Genomic DNA, 24,256 nt, shown 5'->3' on the forward strand with positions numbered 1-24,256 from the left:
CCAGAGTTGGTCACAACTGGACCTAATGGTCAGGGGTCCCTTTACCTTTACACTCACTACTGCTGCTGTTCCAACCTTTCCCAGCCATTGAACTGCTATTCTTGTTAGGGATATTCGAGGTAGGGGTGATCAGTTATTTGATTTCATATATAGACACAAGAGAAAGCCTGTTATATGTGTGCATGAAGGTATGACAGTGGCAACATCGGGGGGGGGAGGCTACAGTTACCTATTAAACGGCCACCACTGTGCATAGGGAAAAGCAATGTGCTAATTAAACTCCCCAAAATTTTGCTGAAGGCTGGCATATTTTAGTTGAATCACCAGTCTACTTTTGGAACTGTAATGCAGACCAGCTGGTTTCAGCTTTCTTGCTATTTCTACAATTAAACAATATTTAATTTTTAAGTTGTTTAGAACACTTTGTTCCCAGGGAATCATGAATGAGGGGGATTAAATTATATCTGTATTATACTTAGTGACTGGTGATTATATTGTCACTCATTGTGGCATGCTATTCACTGCACTTAGCTGCACAGAGAACTGGGGAAATGGTTTTATTTTTCCTGTTCTACAACAAGAAGCTGACTCAAAGCTACTTTTGAAGTATCTAACTGATGCCCGTGGGGCTACTTGTGAGAAAAAAAAGGGCAACATTCTGAAGATGAATAATTTCCCATTTCCTCAAATTGAGGTACTGTATATAGAACAAGTGAATATATTTTTAAGTGTTTTGGAAAACTTCATTTGTGTTCTGATGTATTAGGAGTATTAATTTTTGACTATTCTCCACTAACTTGTACATTTTACTTAACAGGGTTGTTGTTTTTACTGTTTTTTTGCTCTGTGTAGAACTGTTGCTCTTTAAAAAGTGTTCCATTTGGGTGAAGTGACTCTCCATAGGTTAGGTGCAGTGTTTTAACAATACCAACATAATCAGCAAAACAAGAGAGTTTGCTGCTATAGTTAAAACCGCTACATCTACACCCGACAGGAATGGCTACAGCTCCATTGGGGATGGGGGACTTCCAGGCCGCAAGTGGAAGACATAAACAGTAAATGTATATTTATCTGAAATCCTACAGCTTCTGAAAACATGCAAGAAATTCATTGTATTTTAATATTTTGCTGGAAGCTGGCCAGAGTGGTTGGGGAAACCCAGCTAGATGGGCAGGGTATAAATAATAAATTATTATTATTATTATTATTAGGTATCACACATTGCACCACCACCACTAAGTAGCATGACATACCAACTCGACATAATGGATAAGTGTAGCCTAGATGAAGGAGTGATAGATTTATGGTTCGAGAAAACGTAACATTGTAAACCGACAAATATTTGTGGCATGCGCTTTTGAGGGATCGATCCCATCTCAGATCCAGAAAGAGGTCACTAAGCAGCTAAGTGCATATTCAGTGAAAAGGGGGGGGGGTAATCACAGGGGGTGTGATTCACTCCAAGCTGGTTGCCACTAGTCTTACAGGCATATCAAGATCAATTAGAAAAGCATACTGAAGGAGGGCACAATTCCTTTCTGTAGAAAGCCATCTGCAGCGTTTCTTCAACCCAGGTATGTACTAAGTGTTTATTATTTGGCTTTATTATTAGTGGTTCAAACCGAACGTTTCCTCTGTAGTTAATCAACCTATTTCTGTAATAAACCACATATTTTAATTCTCTAAAGTTTCTCTTGTTCCCAATTCCTTCTGTTGGAAAACCATACATTTGCCATGCCACACCATGACCCTTGGTTAAATATCAACGTGTCATTTGGGTGCACCTTTATTATATATGTGCAGATGATATGATAACACAGAGATGGTAACAACTATGTGCTCTAGCTAACTATTTATTCTTGCTGGATGTGTCTCTTCGCTTTCCCCAAGCTTATCTCCCACAAATACAGGATTCATCACTCATCCATGCTCCTGGTCTCTCCCCCCCCCCCCGTGGAGTTGTTGACCTTTTTCCAATCAGTTCCCTGTACCCTAGCAAGCTCCAAGAGAGAGACAGCTATGTAACAGGTAAAGGTGTTCCTAACATGGATTTGGTGCCACAATGTTCACTACACATGCTACCCTGCTATTTACAAAGTCCAAGGCATAGGAGCCCCAGTGAGCTGGCAGCCTTTGCATGCATGTATTTCCTTTTCAAACTCTGCTGTGTGGTGTAGGCTCTCCTTCCTCCCCTTTGTGTGCTGTGCTCCAAAACGGGCTGTAAGGAACGTAAGGGAATTTGAACTCCTGCCTGTTAGTGCATTTGGGGACTTAACATAATTGGGTTATGCTGGCTGGGATGGAATGGGGTTCTGTGGCATTGCCTTGCATGTTGTGTCCATGGTGATGCAGTAGTAGGTGCTAGGGGATGTCTCCATTGCTACGAGTTCATTTGACCGCATACATGTATGAACATCCTATCTGTGGTCCAGCAGTCTTGTGACTGGTGTGCACTGGCAGTTTTCAAGGATGCTGGGGGCATGTCTACTATTTTTACACTGTTTTACACTGTAGTTTCTGGCTCTGTGCTTTGTTTTTCTCCTCCTCTCCTTGACTGATCATGCACTGGATACGGTGCCTGTTCTGCTAGTGTACTGGTGGAAATGTCTTTGGTCCAAGCCTAATGTGAGTTTAAAATTGTGGTATAAAAAGTTTATCTGAACTTCTCACTGAGAACATAAATAACTGAGAACATAAAGTATTGTAGATCAAATTTCCTTTAAACTCTCTGGCTACATACCATAAGTAGAGACAACAACACATTTGCTATCTCGTTCCTAAATTCAGTATTTCATATTCCTGCAGATAAAAGAAATAATTGTTCCTTGTTTACTGTTCCAGACCATGGCTTCTCTGATTGAATACTGCTGTAAAAACATTTCTGGCATTAAAACTTGAGCATATGCTCTTAGGTGGGTTTAAAATACAAGCCTCTCAAAACAGATGGTAATCTTAAAAGTATTGACACATGTGTAGTTTTATCTTTAACTTAAAAAACTAAAAGGACAAGCAATCACACAGAGTGGGGTGTTTTGTAACGTGGCGCAGCATTTTCTCCTATCATTGATTAAAATGAGCTGCCCAGTGCTGTGGTATCTAATATTTTAGTCTTCAACATTATTTAGTAGCAGTACTACAGTGCACACAGTCCAAAAGGATAAAGTGAGGCTAATAAAAATAAAACACTTAAAATGTCTGTCCATCCAAGATGAAATACTAATGAAAACACCTTCCAACTTCTTAACTTTTCTGTTACGTTAAATATGCACACTGCTATGTGTCAGCCACGATTTGAACCCATTGTTGAAGGTAGGAAATCTGAATAGATTATTTCTGCCTATAGGAGGGGTTTGCTATAGGCAGTTAAAACATCTTAATATTGGCATTGCATTCACTTCTGCAATTAAAAAGAAGCTTTATAACTTATTCTGTGCATGTACAGTATATTTTCTAAATGGGTAGCACTAAAGGACCAATTTCACTATAGTCCTGTTCCATGTAAGCACACAAATATGTGATGGCAACATGGGCAACTGTTTGTGTAGCATGATGCCCTCTAGCTCATGGGTAGGCAAACTAAGGCCCAGGGGCTGGATCTGGCCCAATCATCTTCTAAATCCGGCCCACGGACGGTCCAGGAATCAGCGTGTTTTTACATGAGTAGAATGTGTCCTTTTATTTAAAATGCATCTCTGGGTTATTTGTAGGGCATAAGAATTTGTTCATTCCCCCCCCCCCAAAAAAAATAGTCCGGCCCCCCACAAGGTCTGAGGGACAGTGGACCGGACCCCTGCTGAAAATGTTTGCTGACCCCTGCGAGTCTAGCTATTCTGTCATGTTGAACACTTTCTGGTTTTTAAGGACGACTTTACCAATAACTAAGCCTGGGTGGCAATGCAGAACTACTGGTACTGCCAAAATGCTCAAAGAGAGAGAATGACTGGCATTTTCAATCTGAGCAATCAGTTGCTCCCATCACTTTTAAAATTGGGAATCTGCAGCATATTAAGGCATTGTTTCACAGATGTCTCCTTCATACAAAAACCTTCTCGTCAGCTTCTCTGAAGCTTCTCCCATTATTTAATTAGTGTGGCATAAATATGGCAGGCAGATTAAGCAAATGTGTAGGAGAGCTACTTTATTCCATGGTAGCAATGCTGTCCCCACCAGCAACCTTGATAAAATATCCAGAAGTGTATATGCCACCTACATGCCTTACATAATCCCAGCAACAACAGGCCAAAGAAGAGTGGTAACCTTTCCAAAAGAGTGGGTGTATTGCGTATTCATTTCCCAGGCTGTTCAATAAAGAAACAGTATTAGTAATGTGGGTGGTATGTGAAGAAAGGAGGAAGCGAGACAGAGGATGAGATGGCATAAGTGTCCTTGGATGTTTTCATACTGTGGACTTCTTTGTTATCTTTGTTTATATCTGCCTTATTCAGGTAGTGAGCTCAGAGTCATGGTAACATGGTATGATTTGCCTTCAAACTATTTTTTTTTGTAACAATTATTGAACTGTTAGGGCTGAGTTAAGCATTATATTCACAAGCTACAGAATTAGGGTCCTGAGAAACTGGGTTTTTGGATAAAAGTATGCAGAAAATGTCAGACACCTTTAAAATTACTGATAAGATAGGAAAAGCCCTCCTAGATCAGGCCAGTGGCCCAACTAATCCAGCATCCTGTTCTCACAGTGGCTGACCAGATGCCTGTGGGAAGCCCACAATTTAAGAAGGGTGTTGACAAGCTGGGATGTGTGCAGAGGAGGGCAACCAATATGGTAGACAGTCTGGAAGCCAAGCCTTGTGAGGAATGGGTGAAGGAGCTGTGTATATTTAGCCTGGTAAAGAGGAGACTGAGAGGAGATATGATAGCCATCTTCAAATATCTTAAGGGCTGCCACGTGCAAGATGGAGCAGGCTTGTTTTCTTCTGCTCTGGAAGGCAGGACACTAAACAGTGGCTTCAAGTTACAAGAAAAGAGATTCCACTGTTTCTCCAGCCAGTGTCAGGCATCAGGGAATCCGATCCCCCCATGGTAGGTGCCAGGAATAGATGAGACAAGGAAAGTTCTTACCAATGTCTTTTATTCAATATTCACAGAGAGAGACTTAGAAATGCAGCCTCTTGGAGTAATGGTGTTGCTCCGAGTAAATCTCCACCCCCCGCTCCACTTCCTAAATCATCAACAGCACCACTCACCTTATGATGGCCGCTTAGGGTCATTTGTCTCCGAGCCCTTTGCTCTCCTACTTTCAATGCCCACCAGGTTGTGGGAGAAGGGGGGGGGTTGGAGTGATAAAGTGTCAGCCAGCTACTCCGGCTCTGCCTCCTCCTCCTCCTCACCCATTATTTCCCAACTTTGTTCTTCATCTGCCTCTGAGCTACAACCTCCCGCAAACCACTGTTGTAAATCTATATTGTCTTCCTCTTTTCTGGAAGGTTCAGGCTGGGAAGGCGGTCTCTACCACTCCTCCTCTGTCCAGTCCCTGACAGCCAGTGAGAGGCACACACAGAGTAACCTAGTAAGCCACACCGGTAAATAGAGCATGAGCTGGTGCATATCATTGTTCCACAGTAGTTCAGTATGTTGCAAGAGAAATGTGGTTGCACAGGCCATAGTAAACGGTGAATTGTCATTGGTAGGTGAAATAAACTATAGCTGGATAGGGTTAAATAATGAAGATTCTCTGGGTAGATGGGCAAGTTGGAAGTGAAGACTTATTTTGTTACATTGATCATGCAACATCATGCTGAGGGGCAAGCTAACTTCTTTCATTGCAGGAAACAGATGACTAATAATGACACACCGTTCCAAACAGAAATTATCAGCTTCTGCATCAAGGCCCAGTGGCAGCACTAGAGAAAAAAAGAATACTGAGGAATTGGAGAAGATAGATGAAAATAACAAGAGATGTTTATTAGAGGGCAAGCTCTCTTTTGCATGCATGGTGCTCTGCAGTGTGGGCAAAGGGGAGTAGTGATTTATTTCAGTGGCGCTCACCCACTGTTAGTCCAACACAGTAGCACCTCATATTGCCTCACTCTCCAACAGATTTTATTGGAATCAATCACCACAGTGCAAGAATAGTAAATCAGAGAATACTGTTAGTTGTGGAGATTCTAAAGACCCAGGCAAAGCATACAGAACAGGGATTACTCTGAACAGTTGAGAAAATTGCCTGCTTCATCCAGCAGCTGGGATGATAATAATAATAATAATAATAATAATAATAATAATAATAATAATAATAATAATAATTATTATCTATACCCCGCCCATCTGGCTGGGTTTCCCCAGCCACTCTGAGCGGCTTCCAACAGAAACATTAAAATATACTAATTTCTCAAACATTAAAAGCCTCCCTAAACAGGGCTGCCTTCAGATGTCTTCTAAAAATCTGGTAGCTGTTTTCCTTTTTGACATCTGATGGGAGGGCGTTCCATAGGGCAGGCGCCACCACCGAGAAGGCCCTCTGCCTGGTTCCCTGCAACTTGGCTTCTCGCAATGAGGGAACTGCCAGAAGGCCCTCGGAGCTGGACCTCAGTGTCCGGGCAGAACGATGGGGGTGGAGACTCTCCTTTAGGTATACTGGACCGAGGCTGTTTAGGGCTTTAAAGGTCAGCACCAACACTTTGAACTGTGCTCGAAAACGTACTGGGAGCCAATGTAGATCTTTCAAGACCGGTGTTACGTGGTCTTGGCGGCCGCTCCCAGTCACCACTCTAGCTGCATTCTGGATTAGTTGTGGTTTCCGGGTCACCTTCAAAGGTAGCCCTACGTAGAGCGCATTGCAGCAGTCCAGGCGGGAGATAACTAGAGCATGCACCACTCTGGCGAGACAATCTGCAGGCAGGTAGGGTCTCAGCCTGCGTACCAGCTGGAGCTGATAGACAGCTGCCCTGGACACAGAATTGACCTGTGCCTTCATGGACAGCTGTGAGTCCAGAATGACTCCCAGGCTGCGCACCTGGTCCTTCAGGGGCACAGTTACCCCATTCAGGACCAGGGAGTCCTCCACACCTGCCTGCCTCCTGTCCCCCCACAAACAGTACTTCTGTCTTGTCAGGATTCAACCTCAATCTGTTAGCCGCCATCCATCCTCCAACAGCCTCCAGGCACTCACACAGGACCTTCACCGCCTTCACTGGCTCTGATTTGAAAGAGAGGTAGAGCTGGGTATCATCCGCATACTGATGAACACCCAGCCTAAACCCCCTGATGATCTCTCCCAGCGGCTGCATGTAGATGTTAAAAAGCATGGGGGAGAGGACAGAACCATGAGGCATCCCACAAGTGAGAGTGCCCCCAGTGCCCCCAGCTCCCAACCCCTCTAGACGGTCCAGAAGGATGTTATGGTCGATGGTGTCAAAAGTCACAGAACTAGGAAACAGCTCTCACCTTTGTCCCTAGCCTGCCGGAGATCATCAACCAGTGCGACCAAGGCAGTTTCAGTCCCATGATGAGGCCTGAATCCCGACTGGAAGGGATCCAAATGGTCCGCTTCTTCCAGGCATGCCTGGAGTTGTTCAGCAACCACCCGCTCAATCACCTTGCCCAAGAATGGAAGATTTGAGACTGGGCAATAGTTGGCCATATTGGCCGCATCTAAAGATGGTTTTTTAAGAAGCGGTTTAATAACTGCCTCTTTCAGCGGGTCTGGGAAGGCTCCCTCACAGAGCGAAGCATTCACCAACCCGCGAAGCCCATCGCCCAGCCCTTCCCGGCTAGCTTTTATAAGCCAGGATGGGCAAGGATCAAGGAGACAGGTTGTTGGTTTCACTCGTCCAAGCAGCCTGTCCACATCCTCAGAGGTAACAGATTGGAATTGATCCCACACAACTGGACTAGACAGGACTCTAGCACTCTCCCACCCTGGCCCTGCTCCCATGGTGGAGTCTACCTCTTCCCGAAGCTGAGTGACTTTATCTGCAAAAAAACTTTGCAAAATCGTTGCAGGAGATCATGCGGCCAATACTGGGCCCCGATGGAGCAGGTGGTTCCACTAAACTGCAAACCACCTGAAAAAGTCTCCTGCTTCTGTTTTCTGCAGATGCAATAGAGGCGGTGAAGAAAGACTTTTTCGCCGTCGCTACCGCCACTTGGTAGGCTAGACATTGAGCTCTAACCCGTGTCCGGTCAGCTTCAGAATGAGTTCTCCGCCACCGGCGCTCCAGCCGTCTCAACGATTGTTTCATTGCCCTCAGATCCGTGGAAAACCATGGGGCTGTCCGGGCTCCATGCAATCAGAGAGGGCGCTTCGGAGCCAAACAGTCAGTAGCCCTGGTTAACTCCACATTCCAGCGGGCCACCAGGGAATCGGCTGAAAGGCCATCAACATGGGATAAAACATCCCCTACCACTCTCTGGAAACCATTTGGATCCATTAAGTGGCAGGGGCGGACCATCCGAATTGGTCCCACCTCCCTGCAGAGGGGAAGGGTTGCGGAGAAGTCCAGTTGCATCAGGTAGTGATCTGACCATGGCACTTATTTAGTTTCACTTTTACTTAGTGTCAGATCACCAACATCCATAGAGGTAAACACCAAGTCCAAGGCATGTCCGCGGCTATGAGTTGGGCCAGACTTATTCAGGGACAGCCCCATGGAGGCCATGCTTTCCACAAAGTCCCGAGCGGCCCCTTGTAAGGTTGTGTCGGCATGGATATTAAAATCCCCTAGGACAACCAAACTAGGTGTCTCCAGGAGAACGTCCTCCACGACCTGAAGCAGCTCGGGCAGGGAATCCTTGGTGCAGCGAGGAGGTCGGTACACCAGAAGGAATCCTGTACTGCCCCTATTGCCCAACTTTCAGAACATGCACTCAGAGAACTGGGTCTTCCCAATAGGACGCCTGGTGCAAACTAATGACTTCCTAAAAATCACTGCAACCCCCCCTCCCCGCCCACAAGGCCTGGGTTGCTGTGCGTAAGAGAAACCTGGTGGACAAGCAGCAGCTAATACAGGCCCATCTGCCTCATCCAACCAAGTCTCTGTCACACATGCCAGGTCAAGTCCTCCATCCACGGTCAAGTCATGGATGGCAGTGGTCTTATGAATCATTGACCTGGCATTGCACAGCAGTACCTTCAGGTTGTGTGGGTATCCCTTGCTGATTCCAGTATCCATCCGGTGAAGACCAGACCTGGAGGCTCCTTCCTCTTACCCTGTTTCTTCTAAAATAAGTCATACCCATAAAATAAGCCATAACAGGATTTCTAAGCATTGGCACCCCGAAAATAAGACATCCCCTGAAAATAAGCCACCGTGTGTGTTTTTTAGAGAAAATAATTATAAGATGGTGTCTTATTTTCGGAGAAATACAGTAGCATACATAGTGACTTGGAATATTAAGCTCTGCTATAATTGGCCGTTCTCTATTATCTCTAGGCCTCCTTGAGTCATGCCTGATGTTTCCCTGATTCTGATTTCCTGGAGGTTGCAGGCACAACTCTTGTTTACTCAGGTGATTACTAATAAATAAGCCTACTGAAATGGTATGCCTATCTGATTTTGGGCTTTAGGAAGAGCTTGGGTTGGCAATTCAACGTGAGTACTTTATGCTTCTTTGTACACAAGAAATTGTTTTGCAAATCCGGCCACCTTATTCTGCAGGTCGGAGAGCAGAATAAGAGACAAGAGGGGATATTTAGACAATTTATATGCCACTTAATTAAAACTGTCCCTTAAGTGATAGCTCAGCAAATACAATATAGATAAAATCAGTTAAAAACTTAACTATGCAATCAGAAATGACTTTGAAAGTCTGCTGCAATAAAACAGTCTTCAATAGGCACCAGACATCCAACAGAGTGGGGGTCTGATCTCAGCTGGATGGGAGTTCCATGAAATTGGGCCCACAATACTGAACACACATCCCTTGGTGGATGCAAATCATGCATCCAAGCCATGAGAGGCTACTACAGCAACTTCCCCAAAGACCTCAGTGATCGGGTAGAGATATAAGGCATCAGGCAGTTGCTAAGCTATCCTGGACCCCAAGTTTTTAAGAACCTTGTAAATTAATACAGTAAACTTGAACCTAGACCAGTCGTGTGTGGACAGTCAGTGCAGGCTTTTAAACATGGAAGTTATATGCTGGTGATAGTCTGTCCCCAGCAGCAAAAGCAGAAACTACTAAACAAAGAGTCTCTAGCTGGAAGCTTAAAAGATTACACCATATCCACAAACACCATAGACAGGACAGGGGAGACAGGCAACCACATTAATGATCCTTAATTTAGAAAGGTGGTTTTCAAGTCAGGTCGGAGCCCTTTTTTGTACAGACACAGATATCTGTAACTATCCTATTGCCTGCACACCAGGCAGCTTGTGAGCATCTGCTGAGTAACCTTTCATCTCTCTTGTATATTTCAAGAATGATTCAGACATTTCAATAAGCAAGGAAAGGAGAAGATTGTACTGTAACGATCAATGCAGGGATATCACATACTGGCAAGATGTGTCACCTTTACCAAATATGATAGCTTTACATACACAGAGGGATTTTGCCATGAGGACACTTTTCCAACAAGTGTTTCCCACCCAACCATGCATTCCGAAGTAGTTATCCCTCCTGTGAGAGGACTGCATTATGCACCTGTCAATCTTATAACCACTTAATGGAAGACTGGACGAAATATCACTAGGCAGCTGCACTTCTAGCATGGGGTGAAAACCTTATTCTTGGGGGGGGGGAGTGCTGGCTGCAGCATACAAATGGTAAGAAAAGTACCCACCCACCCACCCTGTCTCATACACAAAACCCCATCCATTTACAAATGCTGGGCTCGTGGTTGGTGTGTGTGTGTCGGTAAAGTGATGATTTCAGCAGAGGTCTGTCTCCATGTTCTGATCTAACCCATGACTTTTAATGTTTGGGCAAGTGGTCCAAAGCAGAGCACAATGGCCAGCTTTTTCTTGACGAAAGCTTTATTGGTAGTACTTTATTATCTATGTGTTTTATCCCACTTTCCAAACAAAGGTTGTCTCTCAAACTGTCTCACAACAATGGGGAAAAGGAAGGAGACAGGACCTGCCACCAACCTTACAAACTAAAAAGGCAAAGACATCCAAAGTGGGAGAAGATGCCTTTGATAGTTTTCTGCCCTGCAGCAATTCAACAGATGCAACTACTGTATCTTCTCGCCATCTCTGCGTAGGAGGGGAAGTCTGCACCTGTTGAACTTCTGCCTGGCGCGCAGCTCTTAAAGGACCTCTGGGGCCGGGGGTGGGGAAGGGAGATGTCAAACCGCAGTCTTATTATACACGTTTCCTCGGGAGTGCGCTCTCCACTGACTCCAGGGAGACCCGCTTTCCAGCAAACGTAGGCGTTGGCTGCTGCACGCCGCAAATCCGACTGGATGCGTGGAGTAGACTCTGCCTCGCGAGCTTCCCTGCGGAGGGACAGAGCGCGCGCGCGCTACCGCCGCCTCCGCTGGCTTCCCGCCTTCTGCAAGAGCAACGAGCAAGCCCACCTTGCAGCCCGGCAGTTGGCTAGTTCCGCCCTGGCGAGCAGGCAACAGACGCCCTTGCCCAACCAGAGAGAGCAGCGAGGAAGCGGGACCTTAGAGCCCGAGCTCAGCAGCGCGTGGGTGGCGCGCCCAAGAGGTGGGTGAAGCCGCCCCAGCGCTGCTGACAGCCGCCTCTCCAGAGCAGGGGCGCTGCCTGCCTGCCAGCCGAGCGGAGGCATTTCTTCCCCCTCACTCCCCGCTGTTGCCTCCAGCAGCCGCCGCTACTGGAGAACTAAGAAGACCTGAATTCCTGCGCAGAGAGGAGCCCCGCGCAAGAGAAGGCAGCTCTCTCTCTCACTCGGCGTCCCTCAACTGCCGGCTCCTCAAGCAGGTAAAGCGGGCGGAGGGGAGACTTGGAGAGCGGTGGGTGGATCCCGGGCCGCTTGCCTTCCTACCTGAGGGCAGAACAACTTGCCTCACCTTGGCATGGTGGCGCCGCTGCTGCGTTATGGCGAGCGCTCCTGGCGACTCCGCACAGCGATGTCGCCCCGGGCGAATTTTTCCCGCCAGCGACGCGCCCTTCGAGAGTCTTCGCGTTTGGACGGCCGTGCGCGAGAGTGAGGGGTCTCCCGAGGGCGTGCAAAGGGGGCAGGCAACAGGGAGTAGTGGGTGCAATCCGTGTCTTCGTATATTGCCTGCGGGCTGTTCACCTAGGCTCACTTATTTGGAAGCACCACCCATTGACTTCAGTAGTGCTGGCTCCTAAATAGGCATATAGACATAGTCTGGAATAAGCTCGCTGCTGGCTTGCAAAAGTGTGCAGCCCGACACCGTTTCTTTAGTAGCCGTGTTCGGGTTCCCAGTTCCGTTTTTGCAACCACGCACTTCCGAAATATTTAAAAATCGCAAATACTCTGTACTGTACTAAAACGAATGGAGTTACTTCGGAGTGTTGCTGGGTGGTTGTTTTTTGTACCGCGCGACTGCGGTCACACTGACATGCAGAAGAACATACAAATTGCAGTGTTCCAATTAGCAGTTTAAAACGAAATTACTTTTATTACTTTTAATTGCTATGGGATGCAGCGGTGAAATGGAGCAGACTGTTGTGTGGTACTGAGCAGGGTTGACTGTTTTCCAGGTTACAAATTGGGTGGAGTGGAGAATTAATTTTCTGTAAAAGAGTGCCTCTGAATTTTTATTTCCTAATAAAATAGAAAGATCAGTGCTATTTAAAAAAAACATTGTATGGTGCACACAGCATAGTAGTGATATGTATTTACAGTATTGATAAGGAAGCTCCAGGAAGGCTGCAATATTATGCACACTCACCTGGGAGTAAGCCCCACTTAGATAGGAGGTCCCTTCAGCTGCCCAATAAAATATTAGAGGGGGTCACTCACCATGTGCTGTGTCGATTATGCAGGACAGGGCTTACCTGCCCCCTCCTCAATATTTTATTCATGTTGGCACCACTGTAAGTATGCATAGATTTGGGCTGCATATTTGATGGGACTTACTCCCTGGTATGTGTGCCTTAGAGCACACTGGGCATATTTATTTATTACATTTCTGTCCCACCTTTCCTCCAAGGAGCTCAAAGTTCTCCCTCCTCATTTTATCCTCATAACAACCCTGCATGTGGCATAGGCCAGGCAGAGAGGCAATGACTGACCCAAGGTAACCCAATGAGCTTAGGAAGGGCTGTAGTTCGGTGGGAGAGCACCTGCTTCACATAACAAAGGTCCCAGCTCCAATCTCCAGGAAGGGTTGGAAATGCTGGAGAGCAGCTAGTCAGTGAGATGATGCCGAGCTCAATAGACAAATGAGCTGACTGGGTATAAGGTGGTTTCTTATATTCCTATGAACACCTATGGCTGAGTGGTCTCCCAAGTCCTAGTCCAACACTGACCACTACTCAGCTTCTCTCAACCTATGCTTTACAGAAGTATGTTCTCTGGTTTCAGTTGGGCTTACTCTTAGATAGGACTGAAGCCTCACAAAACAGTAAGGATGCATCCTAGGCTGCTTTCTAGTTGCCAACCAAGAGGTATGTGGTAGTAATTACAATGAGAACCTGTTGTTCAAGAACTGGTAGGTGGTCCTCTAGTAGGCAACTTGCTGGCCATTAACAAACATTCTATAAACACTCAATGCATCCTCTCTGAGTTCCTTATTCTTCTGTGCCTTCCTGTCAATTTTAACATAATTCATGAGACTTATGGAAACAATTATCAGATAAGAAAGCAAACTCTGGGTATGACTCAGGCCAAAGTGAAGTACTAATTTATATATTCATTTTTTAGTATGAGAGCTGGAGTTGCAATGGGAAAGTATCAGGTAGAGAGAGATTTAAGCGACCTCCTTCCTGATACTTGTCCAGTCTAAATAAATAAATATATTCCTAAGCTGCCAAAGTTTTGTTAAGTACATAAAATGCATTATTTCAGCCTTTAGTGCCAGGTCAACTTGAGGAATGCACTGTTTCATGCAGACAGGTGTGTGTGTGTGCGTGTATATATTGCAAAATTAGAATGTTCTGTTTAATAGAGGCTCCCATTTTTCATCTTCCTGTTACTAAATGAAAATATATATTAGATTCTTAATTATCTTTCCTGTTTGTCTCCAAATTAGGCAACATTTCCAACAGCTGCAGTCTTCAAAAACAGAGAAGATGGAAGAAGTCATAGAGCTTTCACCTGATGGAAACTCTCTGATAAAAGCGGTCTATCAAAGCAGACTTCGTCTCACAAGGCTTTTGTTAGAAGGTGGGGCCTACATTAATGAAAGTAATGACCGTGGTGAAACCCCTTTAATGATTGCTTGCAAGACAAAGCATGTGGACCACCAGAGTGTTAGCAAAGTCAAAATGGTGAAGTACCTCCTGGAGAATAAGGCAGATCCAAACATACAGGACAAAACTGGGAAGACAGCCTTAATGCATGCTTGCTTGCAGAAGGCTGGCCCTGAAGTGGTTTCTTTACTGCTTAAAAGTGGAGCAGACATAAGTCTGCAAGACCATTCTGGCAATTCAGTTCTTGTTTACTCGGTGAATTCAGAGGACAAGGAAACCCTCAAAGTTCTCCTAGATGCTTGCAAAGCAAGAGGGAAAGAAGTCATAATCATTACGAAAGACAGGTCTCCATCTGGGAGGCAGAGAATTAAGCAGTACTTAAATGTTCCTCCTGACACTGATGAAGCTCATTCTTCAAGTTCTTGCACTTCCCCATCAGATGTAGAAATCAAAACATCTCCCTCACCACAGTCAAACTCAAAGGAGACAGAAAAGGGTCTCTTTAACTTTAAAGAACCTAATCATCCTGGAAGAAAGGAAGATGCCCCTGAACCACATTCTCCTTCAAGAAAACCCAACTTGGCACACACAGGACCTCAGATGCAGCACGTATATTCTGAACCTTGGACAAAGCCTTCCTCCTCACTTTTCGATCAGAATCAAATATCCCCTTTACAAGAAGAGCTTCAGGACATAACTCCAGAGGAAGAATTGTGTTTTAAAATCAACAGCCTGGCCCTGTCCAAGAGATTTATCACCAGACACCACAGCATTGATATAAAGGATACTCTTAATTTCTTGAAAAACTTTGAGCAAACTGCCTCAAGAAAAATGTCGTATGATGAGATAAATTCTCAGTCACTCTTTGGTGAGACTTACCATAATAGGAGTGAAGCTGCAGCAGATCAGAGTGAAGCTCCTGTAGACCAGAGTCCAGATTCCGCCCAAATGACCTTTGTTTCCACCTTGAAAAACATTGTTCAAAGAAGAAATCTGGGGGCAAATCACTACAGTTCCGATTCACAGCTAACAACTAGCTTAAGCCCTCTTACTGAAGACAGCAAATCACTTCTAGGGAAGAAAAAGCTTCTCTCCCCATCTCCATCGTTGTCACTGAGTTCCAGAGAACTGATAGAAAACATGCCTCCCAGTTTCTTGAGCAGGAGAAATCATGCCATTTTAGAGAGGCGGGGTTCAGATCACACTGCCCTGACCAGACCCTGTTTTCTTCCCCCTTTAAATGTGAACCCTCAGCCCACAATCCCTGATATCTGTAAGATTAATACAGTGGTTTCTTGTGGACAAAAAACCCTAATTCCAACAGCACCCATTTACCCCAAAGACTTCAAAAGTAGAACACTCTTGACAAGGAGGCAATCATTACAAACCGAACAGATCAAACAGCTGGTAAATTTTTAGTTGATTACTGGGGAACAGTGGCATACAACCTGTACACACTAACAAGTATTATTTTGGAATGTGAGAGTGGCTGGACTGGACTGTAGCAACACCACCCCCAACTCTTCATTGAACATCAGCCTTGAGGTTGAGCTGCAAAAAATTTTCTGGTTAGTTGCAGAGGAATACAGCAATTGCAAAATATTGTTACCTTCATTGTAGCTCTATAATAAAAGAAAACAATGAATATGGTTCTCCATTGTCTGCATAGATAATACAAACCAGAATTTTCAGATGAGGCCTTCTAGGGTTCGCAAATACTAGGCCCAGTCTCTTACAGCAAGTTTAGTAATGCCTTATCTACAGTGTGTGACTATTTTTAAACAGCTGTTACAGAATTAAATCCTATATTGTGCAACAGACAGTTCAGCTATACAATGGAAAACAACCCGGTACATAGTAGGAATGTGTTCAAGCCCATTGATTTCAATAGGTTTTGTCATGCCAAATTCTGTGCTGGATTATGTCTAGTGTCTATTATTCTTACATTAATTTATCCTCTCTTGAAAGGTTGCAAACATCTAATGTGAAGTGAATGAATTGAATTAAGGAAAAATATAAAGCTTTAGCAACAACTAGCGGGGGAGGCAGGACACGTACGGACAATAGAAAACACAACATTTTAGAAAAGTATTGTATCCAATTTATAACAGATGGAAGAGCTGCTGTAAAATCCAACAAACGTCTCCAGTTTTGTAGAGTGAATATTTTTCTGTTTAAATTTTGGAAGCTTTTGTTGTTTGTCCCTCTTGAGTATTTATTGAATACATTTTGGGGCAGAGGAGCAACCATGGAAGTAATGAAGATATACTGGTGTAATTTTACTGCATTAAACTCTAGCTTTTGCTGCTTTTTTGGTTTTTTAAATCCCCAAACACTTTCTTTCCCTCTGGCCACATTCTTGAATTTACTGTATAGGATTCGATGGATTGTGGGAATCTTTTGTGATAGATGCTTAAATAATATAGTTGTTAGGGTGAGGATTCACTATGAGAAGGAAAGTGGGAAGAAAGGGAACTCTACGTGCACCAAACAGTAATTCATTATACTTAATATGTTTCCATTAAAATCTTTTTCAGGGTGCTGCAATCAGAAAGTGTTCTCAAAGTGTTTTTTGAGAACATAAAGCATTATTGTTTTACTGTATCCCTTACACAGATTTTAATCAAAACATATTGAGCCTGTTAAATGTATTGTTTTGTGCACTTAGAGGTATCTCCTCCACCAAGTCTTGCATTTGTTCTGTCCTTTCTTTTCTCCCTTAAAGTCTCAAAGGCACTGGGGAAGACAGAGAGAAGCAGCAACAGCATGAGACAAAGGAGGGAAGGTGAGTCCCCTCCCCATTACCTTTGCTGCTGTCGTCTACCTCCTCCGAATTACCTAGCAAGCTGCTCTTTGCAATGACAACTGATTGTATGCAATCAATTCTCATGTGACTTCTCTCCAACTGTGTGTATTTGTGTGTGCATGTATGGATAATTAAAACAGGATCTTGGCAAAATTGGGCCTTATCATGGAGTGCCTGGCAGACAAGTTTCTTTGATGTGCACATTGGCAGGGACTTATGTACTCTGGGATTATGAAAAAGCTGCCACCAAAATGTCAGCTAGGGTAGAGACGAGTCAGAAGGTAATAGAAAAATGGTGAGAGAGGCAGTATTTGTTTGAGGCTGTGGGAGAGATTCCTCCCACGATCCATTGTGGGGCAGGGAGGGCTCGTCCAAGACATTTTGGCACCTGAGGCAAATCGTTAAATGGCGCTTCCCCTCCCTGCCAGGGAAGAAGAGGGAAGTGAGGATCAACATCAGGAACAAGTGGAGAATAAAGAACTACATCACTTCTGGATCCTACCATCGAGGTGGTTGCCTCACCTTGCCTCATGGGTGGACTGGCTTTGGGGATGGGAGTGTGTTAGAAAAAACTAGCAAAAACACTGGCTATAGACCTCCAGTAGTTACTGTTACCATTCAAGTCTGATAAAAGCATAATAATCTCACTTCTCTCCCCTTTGAATGCAGTTACACAGCCCGCCTGCCCCCAGTTCTGGTTTATGTAGCTTCTGGTGCCTCTAAATGGGGATGTGCATTAAAATACAAATCCAATTCAACATACCTAAAAGAGTGTCTCCACCCCCATCATTCAGCCTGGACACTGAGGTCCAGTTCTGAGGGCCTTCTGGTGGTTCCCTCACTGCAGTAAAGTTACAGGGAACCAGACAGAGGGTCTTCTTGGTAGTGGCACCTGCCCTGTGAACACCCTCCCATCAGATGTCTAAGAAATAATTACATGGCTTTCTGAAGATGGCCCTGTATTGGGAAGTTTTTAGTGTTTGATGTCACACTGTGTTTTTTTATGTTATGTTGGGAGGAGGTGCCCAGCCAGAAGGGTGGGGTATAAGTAATAAAGTCGTCTTCTTCTTCTTCTTCTTCTTCTTCTTCTTCTTCTTCTTCTTCTTCTTCTTCTTCTTCTTCTTCCTCTTCCTCTTCCTCTTCCTCTTCCTCTTCCTCTTCCTCTTCCTCTTCCTCTTCTTCCTCCTCGTGCAGCATAGACCTTGCTAAATTGGGGCAAGTGTTTTTTTATATTTGCTCCACATCTTTCACGTCCTACAGACATTTGCTATGAAAAGCAGCTCTGTTGTTTACTTGCATTTTATTGGAGTGGGAATGAGTGCTGATATTGTAAATGTCAGCATTAGTGTTTTGTACTGGAACAGCTCCTGTGAAACATTTATCAGATTTCTGTGATCGCTGATAACTGGCACTATGTTGTTACTTTAAAATGTTTTGTAGCTTTAATCTTTCGGTTATTTCTGATCTAATCAGAAAACAAATGTTATTGACTGAAGGCCCTGAATAATTAACAATATTCTGTTCAGGGTAGCTAGTAGTGCTTTGGCTTACTCGCTTATACTAAGACAGTAGATCCATAGTAAATAAGACAGCTATTCTATACTAATTAATATGCAGCTATACAATGTTTCTGTTACAAGCAGATTCTCATCAGTATCCAGGTTCTCACTTAGACTCTTCACCTGTTATTTCCACCAACTCCAAGGGTATCTCCAAAACGGTGCTTTACCCAGAATCCCATGCTATTTCATGTTCTTGTCTTCCAACCTCACCACCATTCTGTTTTCTTACTTCCTGTAGACGAGGAGTTATTGTGGGAATTAATATTCAAAAAAGGTTCAGGTATATATTTTCCCCCATGTCTGCCACCTCAAGAAGAACAGGGTGATCTGAGGAGGGAAGCCATGAATGAACCTCCACCCCTGGTCTCCATAGAACCCATAGCAGAAAACAACAGCACTATTAAACAAAATGGGGGAGGTTGTAAGGTTAGTGGGGCTTCTTATCCCAGACAAATCTGCTTCCTTTCCTTCCTAATAAAGTAGAGTAAAGCATTCCAGATAGTAGTGCTGAATGAATTATAAATGAGCATTTATAATTATTACTCGTTTCTCTAATGAGTTTAATAGTTTTTTATTATTGGAAAAGATGTGATAGTGCAATGCATTGTGATGTTTATAATATTTTGAGCAGGGTTCTGCCCTCCCCCCATTGTACTCCTGAATGATTGGCAATTGCCTTTGGCTAAGCAATAAAGGGGAGTTGAACCGTCAAATATCAACTGGTACTACCCAAATAGAAGATAGTAAAAATTGTATTAACTTTCCTAAGTATTTGAGGCAAATTTTAAAGCAAAGCAGCTGTCAGAGATAGGGCTGCAAATTCTAATTTGAGCCTTTATTGCACTAATTAAGACAGTTTTAATTGTTTAAATTTTTTTTAAAATTATCTGTAAATGTATTGCTTTGCTACTTTGCTGCCCTAGGTTCGTTTAGAAGGAAGGGTGTGTCAGAAATTTAATTTAAATAATAACAACCAATTAAACAATATGGGTTCAGCGTAAATAAAAGCCGTAGCAGCGTGTGTGATGGGGGGGGGAGCTGTCCTCCTGACACCATCATTAGTGCTGCTACATGGGACTAGGGCTGAGCTGGGATGGTGCGGGTGTAACAGTGGAAGCACTGGATTACCTCTGACAACCCTTCCACTGCATCCATATGACCCAAAACATAGCAAGACTTGAGTGTAGCTAAGATGTCTAGTTACTGTGTGCACTTTTTAAAACACTGCATTCTGTGTTCTTACTTTGAAAACAAGGTTATAACAGATATCACGGCTCAATAATGCCCCCCCTTTTTTATAAAAAAGATGAAATTGGGTATATTAAAATAACTGTTGACTCCTGATATATTATGAAATGACATATGCAAATCATAAGCTTCAACGGGTATTTTTTGGAAACTACTGAGATTGGAAAATGACACCCACAGCCATTAATTTCAGTTAGGCTGACTGTTCTTCCATGGTGCGTTAATATTTGTTCACTGACATTTGCCCCATTATGCAGCCACAGATGTGAGTCAATCTGTCTTGACTTCCAGCTGTGGGTGTCATGGGCTGAGGCAGCCCTATGACTGCTGATGACACACTTGTATAGCTGTTTGCATGCTGGGCTTGAGAAGCTACTCACAGCACAAAAACATACAAATAATGCCAGACCTCATAGATACCTGCATTTGCCACCAACATTTATAAGGACACCCTAGTGCAGGCATGTCAAACCTGCGGCCCTCCAGATGTTTTGGACTACAATTCCCATCTTCCCCAACCACTGGTCCTGCTAGCTAGGGATCAAGGGAGTTGTAGGCCAAAACATCTGGAGGGCCACAGGTTTGACATGCCTGCCCTAGTGCATGGCACCCACAGTTGAAAATCAGTAAGTAATAGATAAAAGCGGTAGCTACCATGAGCAGATAGAATAAGAATGGTACTGTACTAGGAAGCTAGTGAAACTTCTGACATTGAGCAAGAATTTTCCATAAGGGGTGTACCACCAAACCCGGTGCCCAACCCAAATAAAAGCATTTGGTCTGGGAGGAAAACTCAGTAGAGTCTCATAACCCCTCTTAAAATTTAGCAACTTAATTTTTACATTCACCTGGTAAGTTCCATATTACATCTCAGAAAGATGAATATAGACTTGAGATCATTTCTGTTGCACCTACTTGGTTTTGGAATATGCAGCCCAAGCTTTCCAAGAAACAGGATTCTGAGAAAATATTGACCAGGCCCCCTAAGTTGCCTTGCAAACACACAAAACAGTACCCTCCTCAAAATGAACATCTTTGTTATAATCTATATTTTTCATAATCAAGGTAGGAACATATGCACAGAAATTTATTTTTGTTTGGGAAGTTATTTTATATGTGAAGCAGTCTTAAATAATTACTCCATTTGTAGTTTGTGTTTTTTCTCTCACTAATAGAATAGATCACGTTGATCTAATCATGATAAGTAAATGTTTTCATGTCATACCAGTTGCCTCATTTGAGGGCTGCTATCCTGCAAGTTCTCCAGATGCACAATATGTGTAGATAGGCAATCTTACCCCTGGTGTCCACATGTTGAGTAGATTGTTGCAACGGAGACTACCTGATTAGGGTTTTATTTGAGCAAGGACCTGACATGTGTACAACTACAGCACATGGGCTCCTTTTAAAATGGTCTGCTGAATGTGTGGACAATGGGGCAACTTTACCTTTCCCCTTCATGAACGTATCATAGAGTGCTTGAAGTAAACATCTCTTTGGTCGGTCCCCCCCATATTGTACAATATTTATATACTTGTATCTGATAAATTTTGTAAAATAACTTCCTTACAGAGACTGAAATGTAGTACCAGTAGCCTTCAGGAAACCTTCTCATGCTTTTATTTATGAGTATGTAATTAATTTTTTTATAAATTGAAAATTGTATATCCTTTTGAATTGTTTGATGTTTTGGGATAAACCTGTAATTCCACATGTAAATCATGTATCTACCGTGTTTCTCTGAAAATAAGACACCGTCTTATATTTATTTTTCCTCAAAAGCCCCCACTATGGCTTATTTTCAGGGGATGTCTTATCTTTTTTAATTAAGTATGGTACAGTTTAACCTACAAGGCTTATTGTAGGTTTAACCTACAATGGCTTATATTCCTTGAATGCTTAAAAATCCTGCTATGGCTTATTTTATGGCTACGTCTTATTTTCGGAGAAACAGGGTAATACGAATTCATACATGGGTTCTCTACTGCCTAACCACCGCCCCGCCCCCCACATTTATGTAGACGTATGTGCATTTCAAATGGATAGGTATATGTTTAAGAGAAAAGAGCTTACCTTGACTCATTCCAGTCTGCTCCCTGAACACTGTAAACAAATGCAAATGTGGGCAGTTCAATGTCATCCAAGGGTTTGACATTTCAGGTTACAAGAAAAAGGATTAAGGGAATAATGAGTTTTCCAATATCAAAACCACTGTCATAAAAAGACAGTGAAAGAAAGAGAAATTCACCTTGCAGTGAAGCAAATGTAGTTTGGAAATTGCCACAGAATTTATCAAATGCATTTCAAAATGAAACAGTATGAGTTCCCTTTTCAGTTGTGATTGAGTCTAAGCTTCAAAACCCATCCAGAATTTTAAAATGTAATGGGGAATTAGTTTAGCATATTCCTTAATGCTCACACTGTGGATTTCCTTACATTGTATACAGGCAAGCTGAGCAATATATGGAAAGAATGCGACTATTGAGACAAACAAAGATTCAAAACTAGATCTTTTGGAATGGTTTTCCTTGATGACCTGAGCATGATGCTAATCTGGCAAGATTTAGTTCTATACATGTTACAGCTATAATCTATCTATCAATCTATCATCTATCTGATTTTATCCTCATAGAATCAGATAGTTGATGTCATACCAGTTTAAGCAAAATGTAATGACTTCTCACAGAAGCTGATGTATTGGCAATCCTGCCAATATAGAATCCAAAATGCACTGAATTAATTCATAGGTTGAAAACAAAGCAACAGTGGTGTTGCTTCCACTGCAAAACTATTTCCCACTACAGTGGTAACTCGGTTAAAGAACAGCCTTGTTTACAAACTTTTTGGTTTACGAACTCCGCAAAACCAGTAGTGTCCTGGTTTGCAAACTTTACCTTGGTTTGCAAACAGAAGCCGAACGGTGGAAGGGCACTGGTGGCGAGAGGACTCGTTACGGAAAGCGTGCCTCAATTTAACAACAGTTTCGGTTTAAGAACGGATTCCGGAATGGATAAAGTTCGTAAACCGAGGTACCACTGTACAACCATTTCTTTGTGCAGTCTGGCAATTTCTCTAAGCTTTTGTTATACTCCTCTATGCCTTAGGTTGTAACTTGTAACTTTTTATGAAATGATATATTCTACAGACATGAGATACATTTTAGTTTTCTATTTACAGCGGACTGTGACAAAAACAATTTCCCGTTTTCCACCTACCAAAGAGCTGGTGTGATTTGCCTACTTACAGTAATATTTTAAAAATATCTTCCCAAGTTTGGTGGGATCATTGTATGTTCATTCTTCCCAGAAGCCTTTGGGCCAACCTAAAACCTGCATTGCACCTAGCAGAGCCTAATCATAATATCTGCTACCTCCTCCAACCACCACGGCTGTCCAATGGGACCTGGGCCAAATCAGTGTGCGCCCCATCCCATTGCCTTCATCTCCCCACTGTCTCTGCCCACTTTCTCTATGTGACAATAGACGTGGTGGCCCTCCTCCTACCACCACCACCCTGGCTTTTCCTCATTATGCTGCTGCTTTAGTGGTGACAGCTTCTCCCCTTCCTCTCCTCACTGGCTCATTTCTTTCTTTCTTTTTGTGCACCTGCACTGGCTCCCTCGGCCAATAACGCGAGATGAGCGCTGCAACCCCAGAGTCGGTCACGACTGGACCTAATGGTCAGGGGTCCCTTTACCTTTACCCTCCCTGCCATGCTCCAGGAAAGGAGGTGGAGAGCTTTCTGGGGTGGGAATTAGAAGGGCCAGTCAGGAACTGAGCTGCTGGCCATCGTTGCAGGTGTTGGGTGTGGGGGGAGGGGAATGCGGGGCATTAGGTGGTTGTCCCTAAGGAAAAACCCCAGCACCGTTCCTTGGGCACAGTTCTGCCTGCATTCTGTCTTGAGTCTGTGACTGGACACAGATTCTATGGCTCCACCACCAGCCAATTTCTCTCAGCCATCTCCATTTGTTTACAACGACCTGAAAAAGAGGTCAGAATAATTTGAAAGCTTGCACACTGTTTGGTGACATTTTGGTTAGCCTAAAAAAAGGTATTGCCCTAATATGAATTTTGAAAGGTTATTCTTTACTTAAAGATCCTTAAATGTTCATGAATTAGAATCTACTTCTGATAAAGTGAACTCTTATCCTCCAAAGCTTATGCCATGATTAGTTTACTAGTCTATGAAGTTCCACAGAACTTAGCTTCTAAAAGTCTTGTGTTGGGAAGCTTTCTTGCATTTGTCAGCTTATCAAAGTAACAGCCAAACTTTCTAAATCTAACTCCCACAAGTTATTTGTATAATTTTGCTTTAAATGTTAATAAAGTTATTACAGAAATAAGTAGCTGTCTTTTAACAATGTAGGAGAAACTGTATCGAAGACATACTGG

The 24,256-nt window shown here is 43.5% G+C and overlaps 1 protein-coding gene and 1 long non-coding RNA gene across 2 annotated transcripts; one reads left to right on the forward strand and one right to left on the reverse strand.

Annotated features, from left to right (window-relative positions):
- The first annotated feature begins 11,236 nt into the window (after positions 1-11,236).
- Positions 11,237-17,218, forward strand: ANKRD34B (ankyrin repeat domain 34B). The gene is made up of 2 exons (XM_035100079.3): positions 11,237-11,846; positions 14,090-17,218. Exon 2 carries the CDS (start codon positions 14,130-14,132, stop codon positions 15,666-15,668), a length of 1,539 nt encoding a protein of 512 aa, XP_034955970.2. The 5' UTR covers positions 11,237-11,846; positions 14,090-14,129; the 3' UTR covers positions 15,669-17,218.
- A 1,122-nt stretch (positions 17,219-18,340) lies between these two features.
- LOC148684419 (uncharacterized) lies at positions 18,341-23,475 on the reverse strand. Its single transcript, XR_015946230.1, has 2 exons — positions 21,939-23,475; positions 18,341-18,849 (listed from the first exon to the last, which is right to left on the reverse strand). It is a non-coding gene; the product is annotated as an uncharacterized LOC148684419 (long non-coding RNA).
- Between the last annotated feature and the right edge of the window lie 781 nt (positions 23,476-24,256).

Source organism: Zootoca vivipara, chromosome 10, assembly GCF_965207765.1.
Source record: "Zootoca vivipara chromosome 10, rZooViv2.hap1.1, whole genome shotgun sequence".
Taxonomy (NCBI): Eukaryota; Metazoa; Chordata; class Lepidosauria; order Squamata; family Lacertidae; genus Zootoca; species Zootoca vivipara.

Excerpts from the sequence above, each read along its gene's own strand:
- ANKRD34B (XM_035100079.3), top strand. The coding sequence starts at position 14,130 with ATGGAAGAAGTCATAGAGCTTTCACCTGATGGAAACTCTCTGATAAAA.